At 48.3% G+C, this 24942-nt stretch overlaps 1 protein-coding gene and 1 long non-coding RNA gene across 4 annotated transcripts in view; one reads left to right on the forward strand and one right to left on the reverse strand.

Moving 5' to 3' along the window:
• Nucleotides 1-24942, forward strand: part of STAB2 (stabilin 2) — a 139524-nt gene that overhangs the window by 30766 nt on the left and 83816 nt on the right. For all 3 annotated transcript variants that reach the window (XM_072724744.1, XM_072724741.1, XM_072724743.1), the window contains exons 8-19: nt 817-1013; nt 2836-2969; nt 8559-8692; nt 10259-10341; nt 11895-12044; nt 13447-13590; nt 14121-14177; nt 14331-14456; nt 19115-19168; nt 19467-19547; nt 21804-21956; nt 24796-24858. In XM_072724744.1, the coding sequence (XP_072580845.1) occupies nt 817-1013; nt 2836-2969; nt 8559-8692; nt 10259-10341; nt 11895-12044; nt 13447-13590; nt 14121-14177; nt 14331-14456; nt 19115-19168; nt 19467-19547; nt 21804-21956; nt 24796-24858 (1376 nt within the window). The remainder of the gene's footprint in view (nt 1-816; nt 1014-2835; nt 2970-8558; nt 8693-10258; nt 10342-11894; nt 12045-13446; nt 13591-14120; nt 14178-14330; nt 14457-19114; nt 19169-19466; nt 19548-21803; nt 21957-24795; nt 24859-24942) is intronic.
• Nucleotides 13085-22796, reverse strand: LOC140594237 (uncharacterized). The gene is made up of 2 exons (XR_011994962.1): nt 22651-22796; nt 13085-16856 (listed from the first exon to the last, which is right to left on the reverse strand). It is a non-coding gene; the product is annotated as an uncharacterized lncRNA (long non-coding RNA).

Here is a 24942-nt window from a genome sequence, read left to right on the forward strand (position 1 = left end):
GTCGATTTTAGATCCTGCTGGTTCATTAATTGAGACTTTTAAGTTACTCGACAGAAAAAAAAGCAAAACCTCACAACCTCCATAAGATTAACCCAATGGCACTTTTATCTCTCTCTGTGTTAAGTTGAATGAAATACATCTAACAAGTGCCGAGCACCTGCTCATCCACGATAGCCTTTCACTAAATGGCAGTCTCTCCTTATATCATCAAAGCACATAAATAGATTTTTACACATAGTTTTATATCAAATGTACCAATGTTAGGATGAAATGGAGTCTGTCCCCCTTTCTTTCCTTCTTTTTTCCCTTTCCTGTCCATGCTCATTTGCTTTGTGAGAGATTGTGTTGTGTATTGTTTATGGGCATGAATGCTGGTGGCAGACTGCCAGCATTCAGATCCCAGATCTACTTATTACTAGATACATGACCTTGGACAAATTCTTTAACTTGCCTGTGCCTCTGTTTTCCTATCTATCAAATGTGAATAATAATGGCTCCTACTCTAGAGAGTTATTGTAAGGAGTAACTGAGTTAGTGTATGGCAAATGCTTGGACCGGGCCGGTACATACAAATACTACAAGCATTAGTGCTTTCTTTCAGGCTATTTTATATTTAAATCCACACATAACATGGCATAGCAATATATCAACACAGTATCTGTAGTTATAATCTCTGACAGCCTTATACAAATCTGTTCCATAGGAGGGGGGCACCAGGTGGGTAAGATGAACTGTTTCTTACTCTCTCCCTCTCTTAAAATTATCAAATTACCTGTGCAATTTTGATGAGCTCTTATCCTGTCATTGTCTTTCAAGCCATCAATCCATGTTTACAAGCAGTCTGCCATCCTCACGCACATTGCACGTACCTGGGACCGAATAGACACAGTTGCACATGCCAAGAAGGCTACCATGGGGATGGCCAGGTGTGCTTACCGGTAGACCACTGCCAGACTAACTACGGAAACTGCTCTACAGAGTCTACAGTGTGCATATATGACGGGCCTGGACAGGTGAGCACGTGATGCAAGGAACTAGGGTGTCTAGAAGTAGGACAGGCCACCAAAGGTAAACCTGTGCCATAGGTAGCATTTGTCTGCCAGGTTCTCCTACTTGGCCCTTTCAATACTCAATTTGGGCTTCCTCTCAAGGTAGACCTGCCTCTGCTCAGGGGTAACCTCACTCTGTCCCCTCCCCAATCCATCCTCTGAATTCATACTTTCCCAGATCCCTAGGAAAAACTTAACTGTCCTACCTCCTCTTGTGCTCCGGTCTTCAATGGTGATGGGCAACATATTTAGATTATATTAACAAGTTAGGGACAGCCCAGGTGGCTCAGTGGTTTAGTGCCACCTTCGGCCCAGGGTGTGATCCTGGAGCCCTGGGATCAAGTCCCATGTCAGGCTCCCGGCATGGATCCTGCTTCTCCCTCTGCCTGTGTCTTTGCCTCTCTCTCTCTCTCTCTGTGTGTCTCTCATGAATAAATAAATAAAATCTTTAAAAAAAAAAAAACAAAATAGATTAGCAAATTCACTGTTAAACAAGTCTTAGGTGAATATGCCATTGACTTTCACCCGCAATCCTCCATTCTCTCTCATCTTTTCAAAGTCATAGAGGACTCTTGGAACCAAAAATATTCTGTCCCAAAGAGATGAGCACTGACAAAATGTTGGGCAGCCCCAACAGAGAGTAGGGAGCAGTGAGGATATTCTGGGGTGAGACCTTGTCCCTCTAACTCATATCATAACCTTGATGAGTAAAAAACAGCCAGGTCCAGAGAGTTTTCTCAGGAATCCAGTTGAAAAAGCCTTTTCACTGATACCTCATCCATCCATCAACTATTTAACAGAAGCCCACTGTGTCCATAACTGCACATCAAGCTCAGTGGAGGAAATCTATCTGTATAGAAGGATATTGCTGCCCAGGTGAAAGGAAGGGCTTCAGTACCCAACCTCAGCAGAGTCATTTGTTCCCGACAATCCAATCACTCCATGGCAATGCTCATGGAGTTCTCTACAGAGAATCTGCCCAATCTTATCTTCTGAGGGAAAAAAATGTATATCACACGCCATTTCTGTTATCAATATCTGAGGTGGGTTTGGAAAGAAATGCAAGGAGCTGAGCCTCCAACCTCAAAATGAGGACCCTTATGGGAAAAGCCATATTACACTCTGAGCCAAGTTCCCAGGACGTTGGGAGTGAGATTAAAAATAAACTTTGTCTCCAAAAATGGATCCAAGGCAAATTTTTAAGTCTTAGAAGCCCATCGTTCGCACAGATGCAAGGCACTCATTATTCCCAATATTCCAGAGCAGAGTTCCTCAAATTTGGAATTACTAGCATTTGGGACTGGATAACCCTTTGTGGTGGGGGCTGTCCCATGCATTGCAGGGTATATAGCAGCACCCCCAGCCTCTGGTGACAAACCCTCCACCCTCTGTTGTGACAATCAGAAATTTCTCTAGACATTGCCAATGTACCTTAGGTTGAGACTCCTAACTGAAAACCACTCTTCTAAAGCAATAATATTTCCCATATGAACCTCAGTCTCCACTCACCGGTAGACAATCTAAAACCAGGAATTATGGAACCAGAAAGGCCCAGCATTAGGAAACAAGAAAGCCAAAAAGGTAAACTTAACAACCAAGGTGTAATTTCTCAATGAGCAAAATATATAGACCTGACTCCCAATTCTGAAAACTTAGACAAATTTTTCATTTAAGCCCACACTTTGGACCTGCCAGTTTTTATGGCAAAATACAAATGAATTAGAGAAGGATGTCAGCCTCCATGACTAATAAGAGCCCTTTGTTTTTCTCTCCTGGTCTCCTGAAGTCTCACTGTGAGTGTAAGGAACATTACCGCAATTACATACCTGGAGTGGGGTGCAGCATGGCCGATGTCTGTGAGTCTAATAACCCCTGTCACAGGAATGCTAACTGCAGTACCATCGCACCGGGCCAACCCAAGTAAGTCTGTTCAGCTCCACACCGTCTTAACATGTGGTGGCCAGTCAATGCTATAAGTTCCCTGAAAGGTAGGAAATGTGTCTGTCTTGATTCCACCTCCTCCCCCACCTAGCACCATGCAAGAAGTATGGTAGATACCAAGTAAATCTTTCTTTAATCACTGAATCATTCAACAATTGTTTCCTTTATAATGATCCTTAGAATGTGCTGACACACGGACCTGGCCTGATAACTTGGTGGTAAGTGGTCAGAGCGTGGGTGAAGGAAACCACTGTCGCCAGGAAAACACTTGTCTGCTGTGATGACAGGCATTTGACCTTGAACATGTATGCCTGCTTCCTCATTCATGAAATATTGCTTGCTGGTGGTGCCAAACAAGACTGGGGAAGGTGAACTAACAGCAGTGCTGTTTCCTGGACTCCAGGTTTTAAGAGAAGGGACTTACCGAGAGTAAAAATATTTGTGTGAAAACTCCTGAGGCAAAAGCAGCTTGTGAGGTGGTAAGAAGGTGGCGTTTGGAAGTGAAAGACCTAGGTTTGAGTCTCAGTACTGGCAGCTACCAGGTGAATCACCTTGGGAAAGTGACACTGTCTCTCTGGTCTCAGTTTCCTCCATGTATGACGTGAGCACGGTGGTGTTTACTATGTTGTGAATATTATATGAGAGAATGTTCTAGAAACGACTATGCAGCTATACTATGTTTTCATTAGTGGGTGGACTGGAGCTAGAACTCCAGTATTTGACTTCCAGACAGAGGTGCTACCTCTGTGTCACTTTCTGTTCCCATTGCCATTGGCATCTGTGAAGGACTCTTTGCTGCTGTGACCTCAAAGCCATAGCAGACATCGACCTATGTAACTACTAACTGGTTTCTGTGTCTGCAGAGCCCCTTTTTATCTTCTTCGAAGCTTATACTTTTTATACTCAAGTCTTGAATGGGTGGATCTGCCCAGATAGGTTTCATGATTGTTGTGTTTTATCCAGGCAAATAAGTAGATCTGTACTCACTGTGGGTAGAGTCAAGAGAGCTCAGGTGTCAGACACCTGGGTCAAGTCCCAGCTCTGCCATTTGCCTTAACCTCTCTGGGTTGTGTTTCCACTCTCATGAGAGGAGAACTGTACTTTTCACTAGGCCTGTGATGAGGATTCCAGAGAATATGTTCACCAGCCTCTGAGCAGAACCTGGCGTGTAGACAGCACTCCACACATGTGAGCGCACACGCCAACATACCACAGTCATACATGCAGACACGTAGGCACCCACACGTATGCGTGGACAGCTCAGACTTTTTACCATCCTCTCAGAAAGTCTGAGTACAGTGCTTTAAACACTTGCCCTCCTTTGTATTTGAAAGGATAAAATCAAAAATGAAACTGGAAGGAACATCAGAATAATTTAAGCGGCATTAAAGCTTGTGTTTAGAACGTTGGTGGGGCCACCAGTGGATTTTTAGGAGGAGACGTATCACTCACGAACCTCCTTGGCCCTCTTCCCCCCAAAAGATGGACAGTCTGGGAAGGCGACAAAGAAGACAGAGCTAAAGACTGGCTACATTACACTGAGTAAATATGGGTCTAATATCACTAACTTAGTTCAGGTAATTTAGTTACCTTGGATAAAGATTCATTCTGCTTATACCTCTTCAGTATGGCAAAGGTTCTAAGCAGAATATTCAAAATCACACAGTGTTAGTCATAGATGTCCACCCAATAAAGAACAAGGTTAAACGTGGGCCCTCTTGCTCATCACTGGGGAGAACTTGGACAGGCCAAGTAACTTTTCCTTCGCCCAACAAGTCTGCTAGAGACCTAGAATATCTCCCTGGGAAGAGTGAAGCCGATACATACATGCATCCTTTTAGACTATAAGCTCCATGTTGATGATTACTAAGAAAAATAAATAGCTTCCGGCCCTGCCCCGGGCACCTAATTTTAAAGGGCCCTCTTCTAGCCCTACACTAGGTCCACCAGGGCAAGGGGTCAAAGGAGTAAGGGACATGATCTCCTAGGGCCCGAGCCCCCCTTATAGACCACACTCAGGTACCTCTGAGTGCATGCTTCCAAACCAGCTCCTAGGACCCGCACAAGTTCTTTCTGGTACCATCCTCCCCAGAGTATGGCTAAGAGCTGGTTGTTGGCGGGGGTATGGATGAACAATCCCATTCCACCACTCTCACAGACACCCCTTTGGCTAGAGTTCCACCCAACTACTGTTCTTGAAACACACCATTAGGTTCCCAGCTTCATACACTTGTGCGTGCTAGTCCCCTTGCAGAGACATTGCCCTCCTCACCTCCCCTAAGCCAGGCTAGCTGATCCTTCACTGTTCATCACTTCTTGGCCTTTGGGGTAAGATCGAGTGATCATTCACTGTTCAGTTCAAGTGTCTCTATCTCTAGGATGTCTTCCCTGGCCCTCGATCACCCTGAACTGTGATGAGTACACAGCACAGTGGTGATGAGCACAGGCACTGCCACCGACAGGCTATGTGATCTTGAGTGAGATACCTAACCTCTTTGTCCCTCTGTCCCCCCCATTAGCCCACCTAAAATGTGGCTAATAACGGAACCTACCTCATAGCGTTGTTGTATTAGGTAAGATACCAAGGTGAGGCCCCTGCAAAGGTGACTGGAATAGCAGCTATCAACAGAGGCTGGCTATCAGTCTCACCGATCTCCATTCCCAGTTGCGATGGAAGGTCCTTGGGGGTCCCGCCCTCCTCATCTTTAGTGCAACAGCTCCTGTCACTGATTAAAACAATGACATGAGTGACACTTTGGAGGAACAAATGAATCAGTGAAGGACTGAAATGAACAAGCAAACAAGGGAAGGAAGCAACCAGTCAGTCCTTTGGGACACCCTATAATTTCTAGATCTCAGCCAACACTCCATGTAAGTAATTCCATTGCATAACTTATAAAATGCCAGTGGCTTATGGATATTTTCAGAGCTGCAAGACAGCAAGAGGCCTTCGCTCCTAATAAAGAAGCAACTTGATTGCAGGGAACATGCCACGGCCACTGAAAGCATTGAAGTCAGACACCCCATCTCGTGAAATCTCAGATTCTGGACTAAGATTTTAAACAACAATGAAAAGTGTTTATATCCCACACATTCCATTCGGTGCTGTGACCGTTAAAACAATTCTCCTGCCACTCCTAGACCAGCCAAGCCACTGTACGCAGAACAGACTATTGGCGTCACCACAGCTTAGGGAAGTTTTAGAGAGAAACGTACTTGGCAGTTTGTTCAAGCTTCTTCTTGCTATTATCAGCTGTCTTGAAATGACATTCCTGTAATTTGGCACAAGGACTATTGTGTCACCCTAGGAAGTACCAGTCTCCCTGTGGGCTTCGCAAATTCACCGTCCTGGAGTACAGCACCTGCGGAGGAAGCTGGTGCTTGGGTAGGAAACTGTTATTTGACCATGTTGAGTACACGTAACAGTGAAACCACTGTTTCACATTAGTGGTTCCTCCAACTCTATCGACATTTGGGGTCTGAAGGACCTGTCGTTGTGGAGGATGCCCCGTGCATTGTAGGGCACTCAAAGCATCCTTGGCCTCCAGCCGTCGGATGCCAGCAGGACTTTTATCTCAGTTATGACAACCAAAAATATCTCTGGACGTTCTCAAGTGTCTCCCGGGCACTCTGGTTGCTCTATAAAAATTCCAGAGTCTCAATCAGTAAATAATCTGCCCATCACCCATCCAACCAGGAGACTCACATGTGTCCCAGAATTATTTTAAGTGGTCCTTTCTCCTAGAACCTGTCCCATATTTCTCCAGGCACAAGTGCTCACTTCCCCTCCGTGCCCCATAGCATCCTATTCAACCTTCCCTCATGGTCCTTCTCTGGAACTCAGCTGTGTTTAGGGACTTGCCCTGCTGTATCCTGGCTCCTCCACAGGATGGGTGGCTCCATTTTTCCCATCTCACCAACACTGTCACCATCATTGTCATAGTCATCACCATCTACCAAGTACGGAGCTCTTCCTACATGTCAGTCACTGTGCCAGCTGTCCTTGGTGCATCATCTCCTCCGTTGACAACCCTAAAGGTGTTAGTAAACCCATTTCACAGATGAGGGAGCTGAGACTTCAGGAAGTCAAGTGGCTTTATTTTGTTGCTAAAAATTGTTTGTTTTCAGGCCCATCTTCAGCATGTGAGATACTAACAGGGCCAGACATCTGTTATCATCACCTTTGTAGCCTCCTTCCTAGCAAGCTCCCTAGAATTAAGTAGGTACTTGGCAAATAAGCAGTTCGACAATTATGCATCATCCCAAGTGCTGGATATAATGAGGAGTGAGTGGGATGCAGGTCCTAGGCGAGCTTCCCATCCAGCAGAGGAGATACACCTCAGGCAGAGAGGGCTGTGGAGGAGGAGGTGCCCCCTGGCTGCTCCGATCAGGGAGAGTCAGGAAGCCAGTGATACTCCTTAGAGCAGATCATGCCTGAGCCATGAGGCGAGGCCAGGAGAACATTGCCGGCAGGGCACATGGCCTGAGAAAGACATCACAGTCTTAAAAATTTGAGATTGCTGAAATTTGCAACATGCAGCAGGAAGGAGACACAGGCAAGTCCCCCAGGCGTCTTATGGGCCAGACCCTCTTCCATGGGTGAACAGAGTCCACGTCGTTTCAAGCTCCAGGGTGCCAGATTTCCCTTCTGGAGAGACCCCTCAGAGGGTTGTGTGAAGGACTGAAACCTCTCCCCGACGTGAGTCACACCTGTGGGATGGACAACGGCGGCCTCCCTGCACCTCTCACCTTGCCACGGCCCCCCGCCTTGTGTCAGGTTCCTCACTAACCCCGGGACCCTGATGAACGTCTCCTTCCTAAGCACCAAGCACCTTGCCGGCTTCAGTCGGTGGCCAGCAAACCTCAGTGACGTAGCGGGGCTGTCCAGAGCCAGCCCTGGAGCCAGCCCCTTCCTGAGCCCGGGAAGCCGATGATTGAATTTTCGGGATTGTGCAAGCTGGCTAATAGCCGACCGCAGTTTGAGACAGGCCAAGGTGCAGTGTGACCCGCGGGGACAGACTGGGCTCCAACCTGACTCTGCCGAGCACTGGCTCTTAAGTGCGTACCGGCTCAGCCTGCTAGCACACCTTTACACTTTGTCCTTGACTCGTAGTCTTTTATGAAACTGTTGTATAAAACTGTGGTAAACTTCATTGTTTATGTGTTTATTGCAATTTGAGTGCCAGTTATCTTTCGACCATTCAGCAGGCACCTGCTTAAACCAAGCTCTGCGCTAGATCTCAGCACTAACGCAGGGCATAAACGTGCACAGGGCAGCCCCGGTGGCGCAGCAGCTTAGTGCCGCCTGCGGCCCGGGGTGTGATCCTGGAGACCCTGGATCAAGGCTCTCTGCATAGTGCCTGCTTCTCCCTCTGCCTGTGTCTCTGCCTCTCTCTCTCTCTCTCTCTCTCTGCATCTCTCTGAATAAATAAATAAAATCTTTAAAAAAAAAAAAAAACATGTGCACAGCCCTCACCCTTTCTCTGATCTCTAACAGGGAGTTGGTCTGGAGGCTCTCAATACTCAATGGCTCTAACCCCTGAGACTGTGTTTTCACCTTCCCCGTAGATGCACTTGCCAGAAGGGTTACGTGGGTGATGGCTCAACTTGTTACGGAAACATCATGGAGCAACTGAGGGAATTAAACACTGAACCCAAAGGAAAATGGCAAGGAAGGTTGACCTCTTTCATCTCACTCCTGGGTACGTGGCTACAGGTGTTGATTGACACGTAAAGGGCAATCATCTTGCAGCCAAGGCACCTGCAAGGCACAATCCTTCAGAAAGGGACAGGGGAGGTATCTATTGTAATTGGGCCCCTAGGGAGGCATCATGCAGGCCAGAGGGAAAAAACAGGCAGCTCTTTCCAAGGAGACAAGGAGGTAGTGCCAAGAGGTCCAGCAGTGCAACAGGTGGTAGGCAGAATGCTGAGGACAGGGTCCTGGGGTCACTGGAGATGAACAAGTCTGCAGTAACAATGTGATAGGGCAGCTACTGATGTGAGGATGGAGACCATTCTCTTTCCCTGGACCTTATGGGTCCTCCAGATGTGAAGCAAGGTTGGCAGTAATAAGGGAACAGAGAGTCACTAAAACCTGGGGCCGTATCCATGGTCCACAGTGGGTGCCAGGGAATTTGGAGAACAGGTGGTGTGATCTTCTCACATGTTCCTGGTGTTTAGCATTGTTGCCCCACCCCCTCCCCAGCCACTAATTGTCTGCAGTGACACCAGCCCCTCAGGCAGGGTGACAATCTAAAATGCCTTCATCTTTTCCAAATGCCCTCCAGGGGCCATTACCTAACACCCCCTTGAGAATGAACTATTACAGTTGATTGCCCCATTGGACAAGACTTTCAATAAGATACAAATCTGGCCAATCAACAGAAAGTAAAACACAGACTTGACCAATCAACAGAAGCCTTAAAATGCTAATACCAAGAATTCACCAGTCATCAAAAAATGATTTCCCAGAAAGAGCACAAACAGAGGATAGATCAGTGCCACCTTGTTGGCATAGGTCTTCCCACCCAGCCTGCACACGTATCCTCCTCTTGCCCAGGCATCTTCCAGGGAGTCAAGTACTTGTGACGTGCTTCTGGCTTCTTACAGCCTCCCTCTGAGGCCTCAAACTATCAGAAGACAGCAGGCAGGGGTGACAGTGTCCTTTGCAGAGTATGCCCTCGAGCATTTCCCTGGACAAAGCCCCATCACCTTCCACCCACTTATGAAGTGCTGGTCCACGTTGTCTGCTATGTGACAGCCCAGAGCCCACCCTGCTGTCCCAGCTTCTCCAGCAGGATGGAAACAGCTCCCGCTACGTAACTTGCAGGGCATCATGCAAAATGACAAGATGGGGTCCTTTGTTCAAAAATTATTAAACATTTCACGGCGGCAACAGCAGAGAATTACATCAAGCATGAGGCTCTTCTGAGCTGGCCCTGGATGGAACAGGCCGGTGTCTCCACTCGCTGTGATGACAAACAGCCCAGAAAGTCAGGCACGGGTCAGGGACCTGCCAGGATTGTCTGAGGATTTTGTCACATGACCCTCACAGAAGGTGTCATCCCAGGGTCTCCTTGAAGCCAAACCATAGTTCTGTAGAACCTCTGGGGCTGTGGCATCATGATGCCTTTTGCTTTCTTGGAGCTTCCTGGGTTACAAGAGCCACACATACCAGTTAGAATAGATAAGCTCATTGCTTGATTTACTCTTCATATGCCGCTGACTCACTTGGTGTTTTCCTTCTTTACATATTTCTATTTCCCAAGACAAAGCCTATGCCTGGCCGCTAACTAACCTGGGACCCTTCACTGTGCTCTTGCCCACAGACAAGGGACTGAAAGGATTTAATGTAAGTATTTAAAATAAAGTGGTAAACCCACAACAAAATTAAATCTACTGATGATAAGGATGGTGATTTGGGGCGAGGGAGGGGGGGTAAGTAAATGTTTAGTAAAATATGACACCCTGACCACATGTACACTGATTGTAAGACATGTACTTGCATGTCCAGCAAGACCCTTACCAGCTTTCTAGAGGGCCCACAAGTGTCCCCTTCCAATCAAGACCCCTTCAAGGGTAACGATTGAGGGATCTTAAGTATCATCACGTGATAAATAGAATTTGCATAAAGTAAAACTGCTTACTTCCTGCAAGAAGAATTAACCTAACATATAAGCTACATATTCATTCCTTTAAAATCATAATAAATGATGGAATCCCTGGGTGGCTCCATTGGTTAAGCGTCCAACTCATGATCTTGGCTTAGGTCTTGATCTCAGAGTTGCGAGTTCTGGTCCCACACTGGGTTCCATGCTGGATTCCATGCTAGGTGTGGTGCCTACTTAAGAAAAAGTCATCACAAATGATGACAGTGGTGGAGGAAAGTAGGAGAACACTGTGGTCTTCTACATGAGCAGCTGCTGTCTGAAGTAATATCATGCAGTGGGAATGAAATCCATGATGTCTGGAGGAGGCATCCTATCATGACGGTGTCAATACAGCTGTTACATTTGGTTTAACAGAGATAATGGACATGCTGATGTGCATAAAAGTGGTTTATCTTAATCCAAGATATTTTGTGATGATAATTTTTTGCTGCATTGAATAAAAACCCAGGAAGTGCCAGACCCCTCACCCTAATATCCACCACTGTCAGACAATCTGAGATGAATCAGCCATTAAACTTCAGAAGTAGCCTCATGTCCCTTCTACTGGGGAAGAAAACTTACAAATAGGGAATGTCTCTGCACAAGGCACTTTGCATGTGGTCTCTTGTTTAATATATAGATTATCCACACAGAATTAATAAAAAGTATCTGTTGAATGATTGCTGACAAAATTTAATACTGAGAAAATGTAGAGTTGGTCCAGTGGATTTCAAAAATCCTAATTTTCCTGTTCAAAAGCTCTATGGATCTAGATTGCACTTTCTTTTTTAAATTTAAATTCAATTAGCCAACATACAGTACATTAGTTTCAGATGTAGCTTTCAATAATTGATCAGCTGCATCTAACAGCCAGGGCTCATCCCATCACGTGCCCTCCTCAGTGCCAGTCAGTCACCCAGTTACCCCGTCCCCCCACCCACCTCCCCTTCTGCAACCCTGAGTTTGCACTTTCTTTTCACATAACTTCTTGTTTCTTTCCCATCTGCTCTGTGGGCTCAAGATGATTCCTGAGTGCCTACACCTTCCTTACTCCTGGTGGTCTGGGAGGACACGGAACACCACCTCCCACTCTCCAGATGGCACTGCCCCCAAAGTCACCTGTGTCTGAGAAAGCCCAAGCCCGAATTAGGGTACCCTGGCATTGATGTCTCTGAGTGGCCAGTGCATGCCCCACAGCCTCACTTTGTCCTTTAAGCACCAATGGAGACTGAGAGAACTGGCTCTTTTTCCTTAGGTAGAAGATCTCTTGGTGGATAAGGAGGCTGCTCAGTACTTTGTGAAACTCCACATAATTGCTGGGCAGATGAGCACCGAGCGTATGAATAACACAGACACTTTCTACACCCTGACTGGAAAGTCAGGAGAAATCTTCAATGGCGATAAGGTGAGGGTCTCTCTGATTTTCACTCCCAGAAAAGAAGTGTCAGCTGAGCCAGTGCCCACAGAATCTCTGTCTGTGTTTGGCCCCGTGGAGGTTACAAGGAACTTCCTTCCATATTCCTTGTTTGCCAAAGCACTTCCCTATGAGGGAAGAAGCCGAGAGCAACACCAGGAGGGATCTGGCAGGAGAGGAGGATTGTGGAGACAGGGTTATAAAATGTTGGGCTTTGCTGTGGTTTGAATTCATCTTTAAGGGCACATCATTCAGGTGTCAGCAGGAAGGAGAAGCTGTGCAGTGTGTTTCCTGGAAGCGCCGGCACAAAGCCAGATCAGCATCCCTCTTATAAAAGGAAATGGATTATGTTTGTTTTAGGTTGCTGGAGCTTATCCATCTTCTGCAAACCTAGCACTCCTTCTCCCCTATGCCATGAGTCCTGTTCTGTTGTTTATGTAAAACTACCCTCCCCCCTTCTCACAAATAACTTTTCCTGTCACTTTACTGAGCGAAAGAGGATGTGATTAATAGAACATGCATGTGCGGGTTATGACCTATATTGTTGTATTTCACCAACTATCAACAGTTGATAGGTTATTGAGCACTTAATCCAAGCAAAGTACTGACGTAAACCTTCATTTATGTTGTATAAGACTGGCAACAACCTCATAAAAGAGATTTTTCAAGTGCGAAAACCAAGAGATCATGAGTAAGGGCCAGAGGCAAGATTCAAATGCAGATCTCCTTGCCTGATTCATTAACCAGTGTGTTGTACTCTGTGTGTAAGGATGGATGGATGGACGGACGGGTGGATGGACGGATGGACGGATGGGTGGATGGATGGATGGATGGATGGACGGTGGACAGATGGATGGATGGATGATGGACAGAGATATCTAGATAGATGGATGAAAATGTAGCTTCTTTTCCCACAAGGACATTCTTTCATTCATTCATTCATTCACCCATTCATTCACTCATTCAATACATATTTATTGTCTATAGCTTGTAAGAGCCACATGAAAGGAAGAAGGAATTAGCTTCAGTCATTTATACAACAAAAATTTTTTATTCTGTGCCTTGGCTATAAAACACACTAAAGTAGGTGATAAGTTTACAGTAAATTGAATTGTTTTGCCCTTTTTGCCCTTGCAGGCTATTGGGGGAGACTTATGATTCCTTATTCACATTTAGCAATCACTGGTAGTCATCAGTGGTTTCACACATTATCTCATTTGATCTTAATGAGAGACCTGTGAAATCAAGCAAGCAAGTGCCAACTTTCCTATCTGAGATTAAGTGATTTATCCAAGACCATATAGCCAATAGATGACAGCCAAGGACTCAGGACTTCTAATCCAGTACTCCTTCAAGGATACCACATGAATTTTATTTTTTCTTGGTCTTTTAGGACAATCAAATAAAGCTTAAACTCTGTGGAGGCAAAAAGAAGGTAAAAATTATACAGGGGGACATAGTTGCTTCCAATGGGCTCCTGCACATCCTTGACAGAGCCATGGACCAGATGGCACCCACATTTGAGAGCAACACTGAGGTGAGACATTTCCCAAATCCATCTTTCTTTGTTCCCGGGAGAGTCATATCAAAGAAGAAAATGCATGCCAGCACTATGTGGTTGTCCTTCTTGTGCTCTAGGACCCTAACCATGGGGAAAATAGGATAATTTCTGTTTTCAGTGGAATCCTTGGTACTTCTGCCAACAGAAAGAAAAACATACAGTAGGTGCATGAAAGATCTCAATTTTATGACCTCTTTCATGGCCACATATGATGATTCAGTCTAGTATCTATTTGTCGTGAAAAGTTCTCTCTTGTGCTTTATGGGGGAGGGCAGTCCTCGCTGCAATAGAAATTTATTTCTTTTGACTCATTTGATGATGGCCAAAGGCTACCACAGAATACACAGATCTAAACCACTTTTTCAATAACAACAGGAAGATTTCTATAATGTGTTGTGGTTGACTTGGTTCTTTTCTATCCACATTTACCCATAAACTCTGTCACAAACCTTTTAATGTTGGGGTGTCTATTTCCTAAACTGCCTGTTTCTTTTTGTGATTTTTAGAAAACCATAATGACAATGCTGCAACTAAAATACAGCAAGTTCAGGTCTTTGTTAGAGGTACGTACTTTTCATGAGCTTCTGGAACATGGTTTTATGTCCAGTCTTTTATATAATGAGCAGAGGTGTCAATGATAAATATTTGCCAAGGAATGACTTGAAGTATTTGTCAGAGATAGGTTGCAGATATAAACTTTCATTTCTCAAATGCAGGAAACCAATGTGGGACGTGCCTTAGAAGAAGATGGGGCTGGCACACCATACACCATTTTTGTTCCAAGTAATGAAGCCTTGGACAATATGAAGGATGGCACCCTTGATTACCTCCTTTCTCCAGAGGTATGGTATTCTACGTACTCTGATGGCATCGTGTCAGCATTGCTGCCTCAGCCTATGCCCATACAGACTTTTTGCAAACTAGAGATGTTCATGTATCACCATCTACCCTCTAGCAACCGAGGCAGACATCATTAATCAATCACAGTCCTCTGGAACCATGGATGTGGCTCCAATATCCTGGACAGAGTTCCAAGTAGCCAGTCAGACTGAGCACAGGAAATAAAATCTATTTGCTGCCCTAGTTCTACATGATCAGTTTGATTTTTCCTGGCTCTTCTAGTATTTCTCAGTGGCAAAATCAATATTTTGATTTCCCTACTCCAAAACCACTGAGAAGATGAATTCTAAACTAAACCATCCTGGGCCAGGTCTAGGCTAAATGTAAAAGGCACAAATCTTGGGGGGACCTGAGTGGCTCAGTGGGTTAAGTGTCTGACTTGACCTCAGCACAGGTCTTGATCTCAGGGTCGTGAGTTCAAGCCTCATGTTGGGCTCCATGTTAGACATGGAACCCTCTTTAAAAAAAAGAAAAAGAAATAAATGTTATTTTTAGATGCCCCAGACATTGCTTTCTATTGCATTCATCTCTCTTCACAATAACCCTCCACCCCTATTTACCGTAAGACTTCAATTCTTTCACATTCTCGTCTAGAAAGGAGATTTTTCTCCTTCACACAAGAGCGTAAATGACTGGCACCATTTAAAGTGTTTCCTCTCCCAGAAATAACAGCCTGAAGCTGAAGGGAAGAGTGACTAATTATGGAATTTCATTCATTAGAATGTCAGGTGATGGAATTCTAGGAAGGGCCACAGCTTTCCTCCAGTGCCCTAAAATCATGCCACCATCCTGGCAACGGGGCAAGACTACTCACAACCTCGTGTAGATCAGCTCATTGCACAAAATGAGGGGCCCAGATCTTTTAGGGCAGAGATTCCTAAATTTCAGTGTACTTAGAAATCGCCCTTGGAGCCTTTTATGTAGGTGGCTCACAAACCATTCCCCAAGCGTTCTGATTTAATGGCACCTCCATGAGATCTAGAAATAGACATTTGGGGAAAGTACCAACTTTTTAACTCGGGTGACCCAGGCCACACTGTTTCTGGAACCCTGAGACTCATTGCATGTATGGCTTAGAGATGCACAGGGCTACAAACCTCTCTAGAATACTTTCCGGCATCTACAAGGACATCTTGGGATCCCTGGGTGGCGCAGTGGTTTAGCACCTGCCTTTGGCCCAGGGCGCGATCCTGGAGACCCGGGATCGAATCCCACGTCGGGCTCCTGGTGCATGGAGCCTGCTTCTCCCACTGCCTGTGTCTCTGACTCTCTCTCTCTCTGTGTGTGTGTGACTATCATAAATTTAAAAAAAAAAATTTACAAGGACATCTTGCTTTCAGAAAATTTTGGATTAAAAAACGTGTGGATCCAAAAGATAAGTCAGAAGGTAATCTCTCACATTGCAAGCACCAAGTGAAAGGATGTCCACCAAGTGAAAGGATTCACTATGGGTTTCTGCTTGAACTGTTGGATTTCCCAGTGTCTTCAAGATAGAGCACTGTTGTAAAACTATGTATGATTCACATGCACATTTTCTGAAACCTAAACATTGCAGAAGAACTGGTGTAGCTCTCTTTGGAACACAAATTCATGCTGAATTTTAAAGCTAATAATAATAATAATAATAATAATAATCCCCTGGGAGATTATTAAAATCCAGAGATTATATGGCTTCACTGAGTCCATAGCTTCTACTTTAATACAGGTTTTAAAAAATAATATTAAAGGCGTTCTCAGACAGCTAACCAGCTACACCTAGAATTAAAGCAAAATCTTTTCATTCGAATAGAAAAACAGCAACCTCCCTGTTTTTCTGTCAAGCACCTTTGCTCAGAAAGCTCTCGTCTTTGTCTTCCTTCCTAACTCCTTGGAGCTGTGGCTGGAGCAGCTTGCTTGGGCTGTGGGGAGGAGACTATGTAGTCTTCCCAGCCCCCTCCAGGGAGAGCGCCTTGCAGCCTGACACTGACCTAGGGCGGGAGCACTTCTACAGCAGAAGCTGGCCCGTGCGGAGCTCGGAGCTCGGGGCTCCCTTGGCTCCACAGAGAACCGATGTGCCGCTGCCGCTGGCTCCCCATCTCCTTGCTCAGAGGCAGCATCCTTCTGCCCTCAAAGGTTATAAATGCTGCAAGTTTCCTGGTTCTGAGTCAACAGTCTCCTTCCACATTGGTTTCTAGGTGAGGAATAGGATGATCTTTTCCGCTTTATTCTCAGGTCCAGAGCCTGTTGAGTTAAAGCTTCTCAACCTCTAGGAAGGTCTTTGTCTCTCCAGACATTTGAATAGCATGCTTCAGCTTTATTTCAGGGATGAAATCCAGCAGGAGACAGAAAGGGCCCCATCAGCTCTGCCGATGAAATGGAAAATAAATAGATTTCATTAGAGGAGCGGCTTCTGAGTCTGATCTTAGAATGCCACATTTCCTTCCCAGCATATCTTTTTGCTTCGGGGAGAACTAAAGCAAAAAGTCCAGGAACTATCCTGCCCCCACAGAGACCGCAGCTACTGATAAGCAGCCCCAGTTAATGATTTGTCACCGAACCAGGCGAAACAAAAGCAAAGGGAAGGAGAGACTGACCCCACCAGCTCATGAGATGAAGGGAGGTGACACCGTGGAGTCCGGGCTCATAGGAGCAATGTGGTAGAAAAGCTCTATGACCTGGCATCAAAGGGCTGGGTTTTTGTTTTTTTGTTTTTGTTTTTTTTTTTTACCTAAAACGTCAGGGAGGGGGCAGATGTCTTCATGAGAGAGAGGCTTTGCTAAAAACAGCAGCTCCTGGACACGCATCCTGTTTAGCTGAGCCACCTGGACTGACTCCTAACCGAATGATGGCCCTCGTGGCCCACGGCCACATGAGGCAATAGGCACACACGAAGGCAGGGATGATGCCCAGCAGCTCCTCGGCCCTTTTCTTTCTCCTGCTTCATGTAAAAAAAGGATCCAACGCCAATTAATTCTGGGGCTCTGGAAGTGAATGATCCAGTAGGTAACATCCTCCCTATAGAATCAGAGGATCAGAAGGGGTCTCACTACTCTTTATTCTGCAGGTGAAACCAAGGCCTGGAGGGAGCCATGTGGCATGCTCAGGGTGACAGAGGCCCAATCAGGACCGCAAGGTCAAGCTCAGTGCTTTTCCTAGGACCCCTTCCCCCCTTTTAACTTATTGGCACAAGTGTTTGCATGGGGCCCAGCATATGCCACACACTTTATGGCCTGGCAGCCCATTCATACACCAGGCAGATCTGGCCCCTGCCTTCCGAGGGTGTGCAGTCCCTTTGGGCTGGCATCACCCATAAGTCCCCACTTTTTCTCACCCCTTCCACCACTGAACATCCAAACTTGTAGTAGCACTGCCTCTGCCAGCGAGTGCTCACATGTGGGAACCGTGAAGCAGCTGCAAGGGGAAGACAAGAGCCAGACACCCAGGAACAGAGCTAGGGCTGCAGGAAGTGTCACATCCAGGGCTGGTCCCCAGGGTCCCATGTCAACATTCTTACTGCTAACCCTGCCCGGTTCACAGTGCTGTGGGCTGGTAGTTGTGGGGACCACACAATGCATCACCCAGAGGGAATGCAGTTGCCAACATACAGGGCAGAAAGCAGGGTGGCCACAGACGAGCCAGGACGTGTGGTCACTTCACGGCCTGGGGACCTAGACCCAGTGCGCAGGGCCTGTTCTCCACAGGGCCGCTGGCTGCTGGAGCTTGCCCCTGGGGTAGTCAGCCTTGGGGAGGCTCCTGCAATCCTGTGATCCTCCTCCCAGCCTCACCCGTGTGTCCACCAGTGTGCCACTTAAGAAGCAGAACTCCAGTGTCAGGAAGCCTGTGCCCCCGGCTCTGACTACAGGGAGTCTGCAGGCCAACCTCAGCAGACCCTACAGCTGCTGTGCCCCACAGAAAGGTCCCCTGCGCCCCTCACCTCTGCGGGCTCCCCCCCAGGCCACCCCTTTGGGGATGGCTCCCCCTGCCAAGAGTCTCAAGACCCCTTTTCCTCCACCTGCTGCAAACACTTCTGGGGCATGAGAGACCCTGGGCAGGGCTTTGGAGGAGCAATGACCATGTACCATGCAGGTGCAGAGGGGAGGTGTCTGCCCAGCTGTTCCTAGAAGGGTGGGGCATTCCCAAATTACCAGGATGTGGTCAGACACATGGACATTCACTTATGGAGGAAGTGAAATGGGATCGTAAGCTGAGGCTGCCTTAGCAATTCCAGAATGTGGCTTCAGACCTTCTAAGAGATGATGGAATTGAGGGTGGACATCTTAGGCTTGTCCCCTAGGTTAGCTTGGTGAGCTCATGTAGCTAAAACTCGCCGTTGTCACACGTAAAATGAGTCGATAGCAGTCCTTCCCCCCACAAGGCTTTTAAGAAAATCAAATAAAACGTGCGCAGAGTGCTTCCAGAGTGGCTGCTGCCACAGCACAGGAATGGGGTGAAGCTCGGCTCCTCGGTGTTGGGGTCCTTTCACCCTGCCCTCCCAGTGAGGACACTAGGGGTCATTTATTTTTATTGATTATGTGTCCAGAGTAACTAGAGGAGGGTCCCCACAAAAGGGGAGAGCAGTACTTCCTACAGGGACTAAAGAAGTATTTTGATTGTTTTGCAGGGATCCCGGAAGCTTCTGGAACTCGTCAGATACCACATTGTCCCACTTACTCAGGTTGGCCCCACTCTCCTGCCCTATTTTCCCTGTTGTCCGCGTATCTGACCTAGTCTCACATTCTGTTATTACAGCGCCAGAAAACACGTGACAGTGGTTCTTTACTTGTAGCTCTGGGCCTACGCTGGGTGGGGAATAATGAGCCCATTATCAAGGGGACCCTCGAAGCCACAAAACTGGTGAAACCAGGGCTCCCATTATTTATTTCCTGGACTTCCGGACTATTGTTTCCAATGAGACCTTCACAAAAGCAGGGCTCATGCCTCGCTCAAAATGTGTTGTTCTCTTCTCTTTGCAGCTTGAGGTGGCGACCCTCATTCTGGCCCCACACATTAGGAGCCTGGCCAACCAGTTCATCCAGTTCAACACCACAAGCAATGTAGGTGTCACAACTCACATGCGTTTCTGCTCTGCTTGTTGCTATCGGCCTACCTCTACCCTAACTCACAGGCTTGTGTCTTTAGGATCATTGCATTTATTTGTTATTTTTTTCACTTCACTGCTGTGTTTATTTGCTGACCAAGTGCCCGTGTGAGACCCAGAACTAGATGCCAAGGATAAAGCAGTGAGGAAGACAGGCTTACACTGCAGCCAGGAAAACACACTTTAAACAGCTTAGTAATGATCTGCTCATGATTTTGTTACGATTATAAGAAGTGTCATTTTAATTATGGTGAGAGTTTACAACAGGAGGAAGCTGCACATGTCTGGGTGTCTAGAGGTCCTCGGGGCAGGGGTAAGCAATGCTTTAGGCAAGCTTCAAAGGGTGAGTACAGGCAACCTGGGCAGAGATGAGTAGAAGAAAGATCCAAGCAGCAGGGAGACTGTGCAGAGGCCCTGTGGTGGGAAGGAACATGACTCAATTAAGAGACTCAGTGAAGGTGGCTTTATTCAGCTGATCCCCTGGTCTAACACCAGCACAAGGCTGCGAGGACACAGATTATGTCTCCTGTTAATCCACTGGTGAAGGTGGTGGAGGTGGTGGTGGTGGTGAAGGTGGAGGTGGTGGAGGAGGAGGTGGTGAAGGTGGTGGAGGTGGAGGAGGTGGTGGTAAGGGGGTGGAGGTAGAGGAGGTGGTGGAGGTGGAGGAGGTGGTGGTAAGGGGGTGGAGGTGGTGGAGGTAGAGGAGGTGGTGGAGGTGGAGGAGGTGGTGGTGGAGGTGGTGGAGGTGGAGGAGGTGGAGGAGGTGGTGGAGGTGGAGAAGGCGGTGGAGGTGGTGGAGGAGGTGGAGGAGGTGATGGAGGTGGTGGAGGTGGAAGAGGTGGAGGTGGTGGAGGTGGTGGAGGAGGTGGAGGAGGTGGTGGAGGTGGAGGAGGTGGTGGAGGTGGAGGAGGTGGTGGAGGTGGAGGAGGTGGAGGTGGTGGAGGTGGTGGAGGTGGAGGAGGTGGTGGAGGTGGAGGTGGTGGAGGTGGTGGAGGAGGTGGTGGAGGTGGAGGAGGTGGTGGAGGTGGAGGAGGTGGAGGAGGTGGAGGTGGTGGAGGTGGTGGAGGAGGTGGAGCAGAGAACAGCTGAGCAAAGGCCTGAAGGACATGAAAACACAGGCAAGCAGCAAGAATATCTGGGGGAAAGAGCATTCCAGAGAGAGAGAGAGAGAGAGTGAGAGAGAGCGCAAGGACAGACAGAAAGAAGCGTGTGCCTGTGGAGGAACAGCCAGATCATGGCTCCTGAACAGAGGGGGTGAAGGAAGACAAGTAGGGGCAGTCAGGGCAGTGGGAAGAGGAGGAGTGCAGTCAGGTCCACACGGGCCTGAGGATTTACTCTTGATGAGAGATAAGGGGCGGGATATGGAGCAGCGAGGTGACGTGCTGGGCATCCGTCCCCCGTCCCTGCCCCTGCCCCTCGGGAGAAGCTGGTCGGCAGCTGGAGGCGTTGACGCAGAGAATGACGCCGACTCAGACCCGGGCTCCAGGGCCGTGGGGACGGCAGCTGCCGTCTGAAGGGAGCTCCCAGGGAATCTGGGATGGGACGGGCTAGAGGAAGGCGTCCCGAGCCCCCGGGAGCCACCGGGTCGGGTCGTGGTCAGCGCCGCAGGACAAGCGAGCAGGGAAGCGGGTGGGACTCATCGCCAGGCGGTCACGTCCTGCCGCTCCGCCAGAGCAGGGCTTCCCGGGGTCCCCGTCGGTGCAGCCCCAGGGCCGAAAGTGGAGCCTAACACGCAGTTGGTAGGTGTGGCCACACGCACCCCATGGCCGCGCTCCTGGATCCCCATGGAGCCGGCAGTTAGCCTGCAAGCACCGTGTCTGCAGAAGCATCTGGGCCCTGGCTCATTTAAGATCTGTCTCTCCCTGGGGGCAGCCGGGCTCCATCAGTCGAGCCTCCGACTCTTGGTCTCAGCTCAGGTCAGGGTCTCAGGGTCACGGGATCAAGCCCCGAGTCATGCTCCCTGCTGAGCCTGGAGCCTGCTTGGGATTCTCTCTCTCCCTCCGTCCTTCCCCCATCCTCCACAACACCCACCCCCTCAAATCAATCATCAATCAATCAATCAATCAATCTTTAAAAAAAAAAAAAGTCCATCTTTCCATATCAGCCAGGCCCTTCTCAGAGCAACAGTCTGAGGGGTGGCCAGTGCTCGGAGGGGCCTGGGATGGCTGCTGTCCTGCAGGCTGGGGCAAAGGATGTCACTGCTTCCTCCCAGGGCCAGATCCTGGCGAATGATGTGGCCGTGGAAGACACCGAGGTCATTGCCCAAAACGGCCGCATCTACACCCTGAGCGGTGTCCTCGTTCCTCCCTCCATCATGCCCATTCTGCCCCACCGATGTGACGAAAGCAAGAGAGAGATGAAGCTGGTAAGGAAACCGGGAACACAAGGAGGGGGCCCCGGGGCAGGCCATACTCCTCCTCTCTCGGTTCTGAGGGACCTGGAGAGCAGAGTTACACCATGGGAGCCTCGCACCAAGCAGCTCCTGTCTCCACCAAGGGGCGAGGCCAGGGGCCTGAGGTACTACCTTGAAAAATATGCATGAGGTTCCTGGGAGGAATGTTCCATGATGATCCACCCCCCTCCCCGGTTCTGCTGGCTCCTTGGAGCTGCCCAAACAGATCCCCACAAACTAAGAGGCTTCAAGCAACAGAAATGTATTCCCCCAAGGTTCTGGAGGCAGCGGCCTGAGATCAAGGCCGGAGCTGGCCGGGCTCCCTCTGACGGTGCTGGGAGGTTTCCTTCCTCCCCAATCCCAGCCTCTGATGCTGGGACCGTCCTGGCTCCTAACTGCATCATTCCGATCTCTGCCTGTGTCACATGGCTTCCCTCCCCATGTGGGTCATTGTGTGGCCCTCTCACTTCTTCGCAGACACCAGTCATTAGACTAAGAACCCACCTACCCTAGCACGGCCTCACCTTAATGAGTTACACTGGCAAAGACTTAATCAAGGGAACGGGAACTCGGAGGGGCATGCTACTGCACTCCGCTACAGCGCAAGGGTAGCATATCACCTGGGCCAGCCCACCCCAAGCCCACAGCTATGCTCCCAGAAACTTACAATAGGCTTTCTTCGCAGGTGGGTGCTCTGGCCTCACCAATCAACCGTCATTCTGTATTTCTTTTCAAAAAGCAAACTTCCTGTTTGCCTCTGAGCTTGGGTACCTTCTCATGGCCTTTCCCGTTCCCATAGCAACATACTTGGCCGAGCTGGTTTTATTCAAAGCACCCCGAGTTCCAGCACCAGTGGACATGTGATCCTTCGGTTCCCATGGAAACCATACCACCAAAGTTGCCGCAGGAACAGGCCTGGGTCTTTCTTTTCAGGACACTTCAATAATACTTCAATGATCGTTATCAAAATATCCTTGGAATATGGGCACTGAACAAGGAATAACGGCCTCATTTGATAGGGATCATTTGATATTGATCCCTCCTCTCACCTCTTACTGTGAAGGCTGGAAATAGGGAGTTGAGCACCTGGCACGGGATTGTGGCCAGTTCCTCTGATGCTTTAGGATATTGGGCCCGTACGTCCTCCATGCCAGTTGTATATCATCTGGAGGATGTGATTCAATTCTGAGCACCCCTTTTTAAGAGAGGCAGAAATTCGGTCACTTTCCCAGCCAGTCCCTGGCACTGATTTCTGTTTGGTTCATTCTTTGAAAAAACAAGTTCTGGCAGGTATGTCAAGTGGCATGGGCTGGGGTGAAGTTCAGCACAGGCCAGAGGAGAATAGTCCCATCTCCCATTCCAAAGGTGAAAGGTTTTGGAAAACAGGGTCTCTTGACTTTAGAGCTTCCCCACCCCACACAGGCACCCCTCAAGGTCAAGCACGGAAGTCTGTGGAGGGACAAGGGCAGCCCTAACTGCCTGACTTGTTGCACAGTTGGTCTGTTCCAGGTTGCTCAAAGCTGGTTCTCCAGATTCCCAAAGAAAAGAATCAAGAAGTGGGTTTGAGCTGCAACCCAAAAGATATTTGCTTTATTAGAGAAAAAAGCATCCCAACAACACCTGCCTTAGGACAGAGTCGTCTTTTACTATTTTCTCTGGGCTTAAAGTTAAATCTATCTGCTCTGCATGACTTAGGATGGTTTTGTTGGGTCTTTTAAAGGTACAAATGCATTCTCTGCAAAGTACCTGGGGCCAGCACAAAGTGGGAGCAGCTGGCATTGTCTAAAAGTCTCAGTTTTTACCAGCCTGAACCCATATCTGCCTTTAGTTTTGTATGTTTGGATTTTAGAGATTTCATTAATAATCTGTTGTACAAGTTAGGGTCCCTGCAGGAAACAGAGGTTACCCTCATGGTTCAAATGAAGATATTTTAAAGAAGATGCTACTACAGTGGGGTGGGCAGGGCTAAGAAGACAAATCAGTTATGCTGGGGCATCCAAGGAGAAGCGATGGCGGGAACTCCCTTTGCCCGCTGGGACCAGAGAGGTGAGGAGGGAGGGGTAGGACATACCGGAAGCCCATGAGAGCTGGAAGAATGGAAGCAGTGCCCCCCGTCAGGAGCTACAGTGGCAGTGCCCACACGGAGATGTGGGGAAGAAATACCTGGATCTTCCCTCCTCCTGCCCACCAGGATCCTGCTGGCATCTCGCGTTGGCAAGAACAACAAGATGCTGGCAGGGGAGGCTGAGCAAGCATTCTTCGAGGTCTACCTGCTGGAGCACAGAGCCCAAACAGGGAAGGTCAGAAAATCAATCTGGAGAGTTTGGAGGCATTCACCCCCCCTTCTTGCTCCTGAATTCAAATGAAACAATAGTCTGGGGGGGTGGCTGGAAGGCAGAGATTCAATGCTGCTGTACTGCTGCTGAGCTAACTGGAGAACAGGGTGCAAGTGCGTGACCAAGGCTAACGCTTCCTCTCCAGCACAGGCAGATGACCACGATGCTTCCTCAGGGCCAGGTGCCTCTACATGACAAATTGTCAGAAACCTCAGGCCGGCAGGCAATCTGACGGAGGGTGGTGGCAGAGGAGGGCTGCTGTGAGCAAGCTCACTTAAGGCTCCCAGACCCTCCAACAATCACCCCAGCTTTCCTCCTTCTCCCTGTGAAGGCATCAGTAGGGAGAGCACAGAGACACCAGGAGGGTCCCATGAGGGGGCTCCAACCCCTTGGCAAGAAGGACACATGGGACCAGATAGGGAATCCCCATTCCCTCCCAGAGAGAGGCCTGCACTGATCCTTGTCTTTCCCTCCAGGGCACCTGTGTGAGCTGCTCCCTGGTGTACTGGAGCAAATGTCCTGCTAACGCTGAGCCCACAGTGAGTAGAACAGTCTCGGGAAACCACCTGTCACCCGAGCACCCCACTGCTATTGTTTCTCATCTTATCTAAATTTCTTCTTAA

The sequence above is a fragment of the Vulpes vulpes genome, chromosome 10 (assembly GCF_048418805.1).
Source record: "Vulpes vulpes isolate BD-2025 chromosome 10, VulVul3, whole genome shotgun sequence".
NCBI lineage: Eukaryota > Metazoa > Chordata > Mammalia > Carnivora > Canidae > Vulpes > Vulpes vulpes.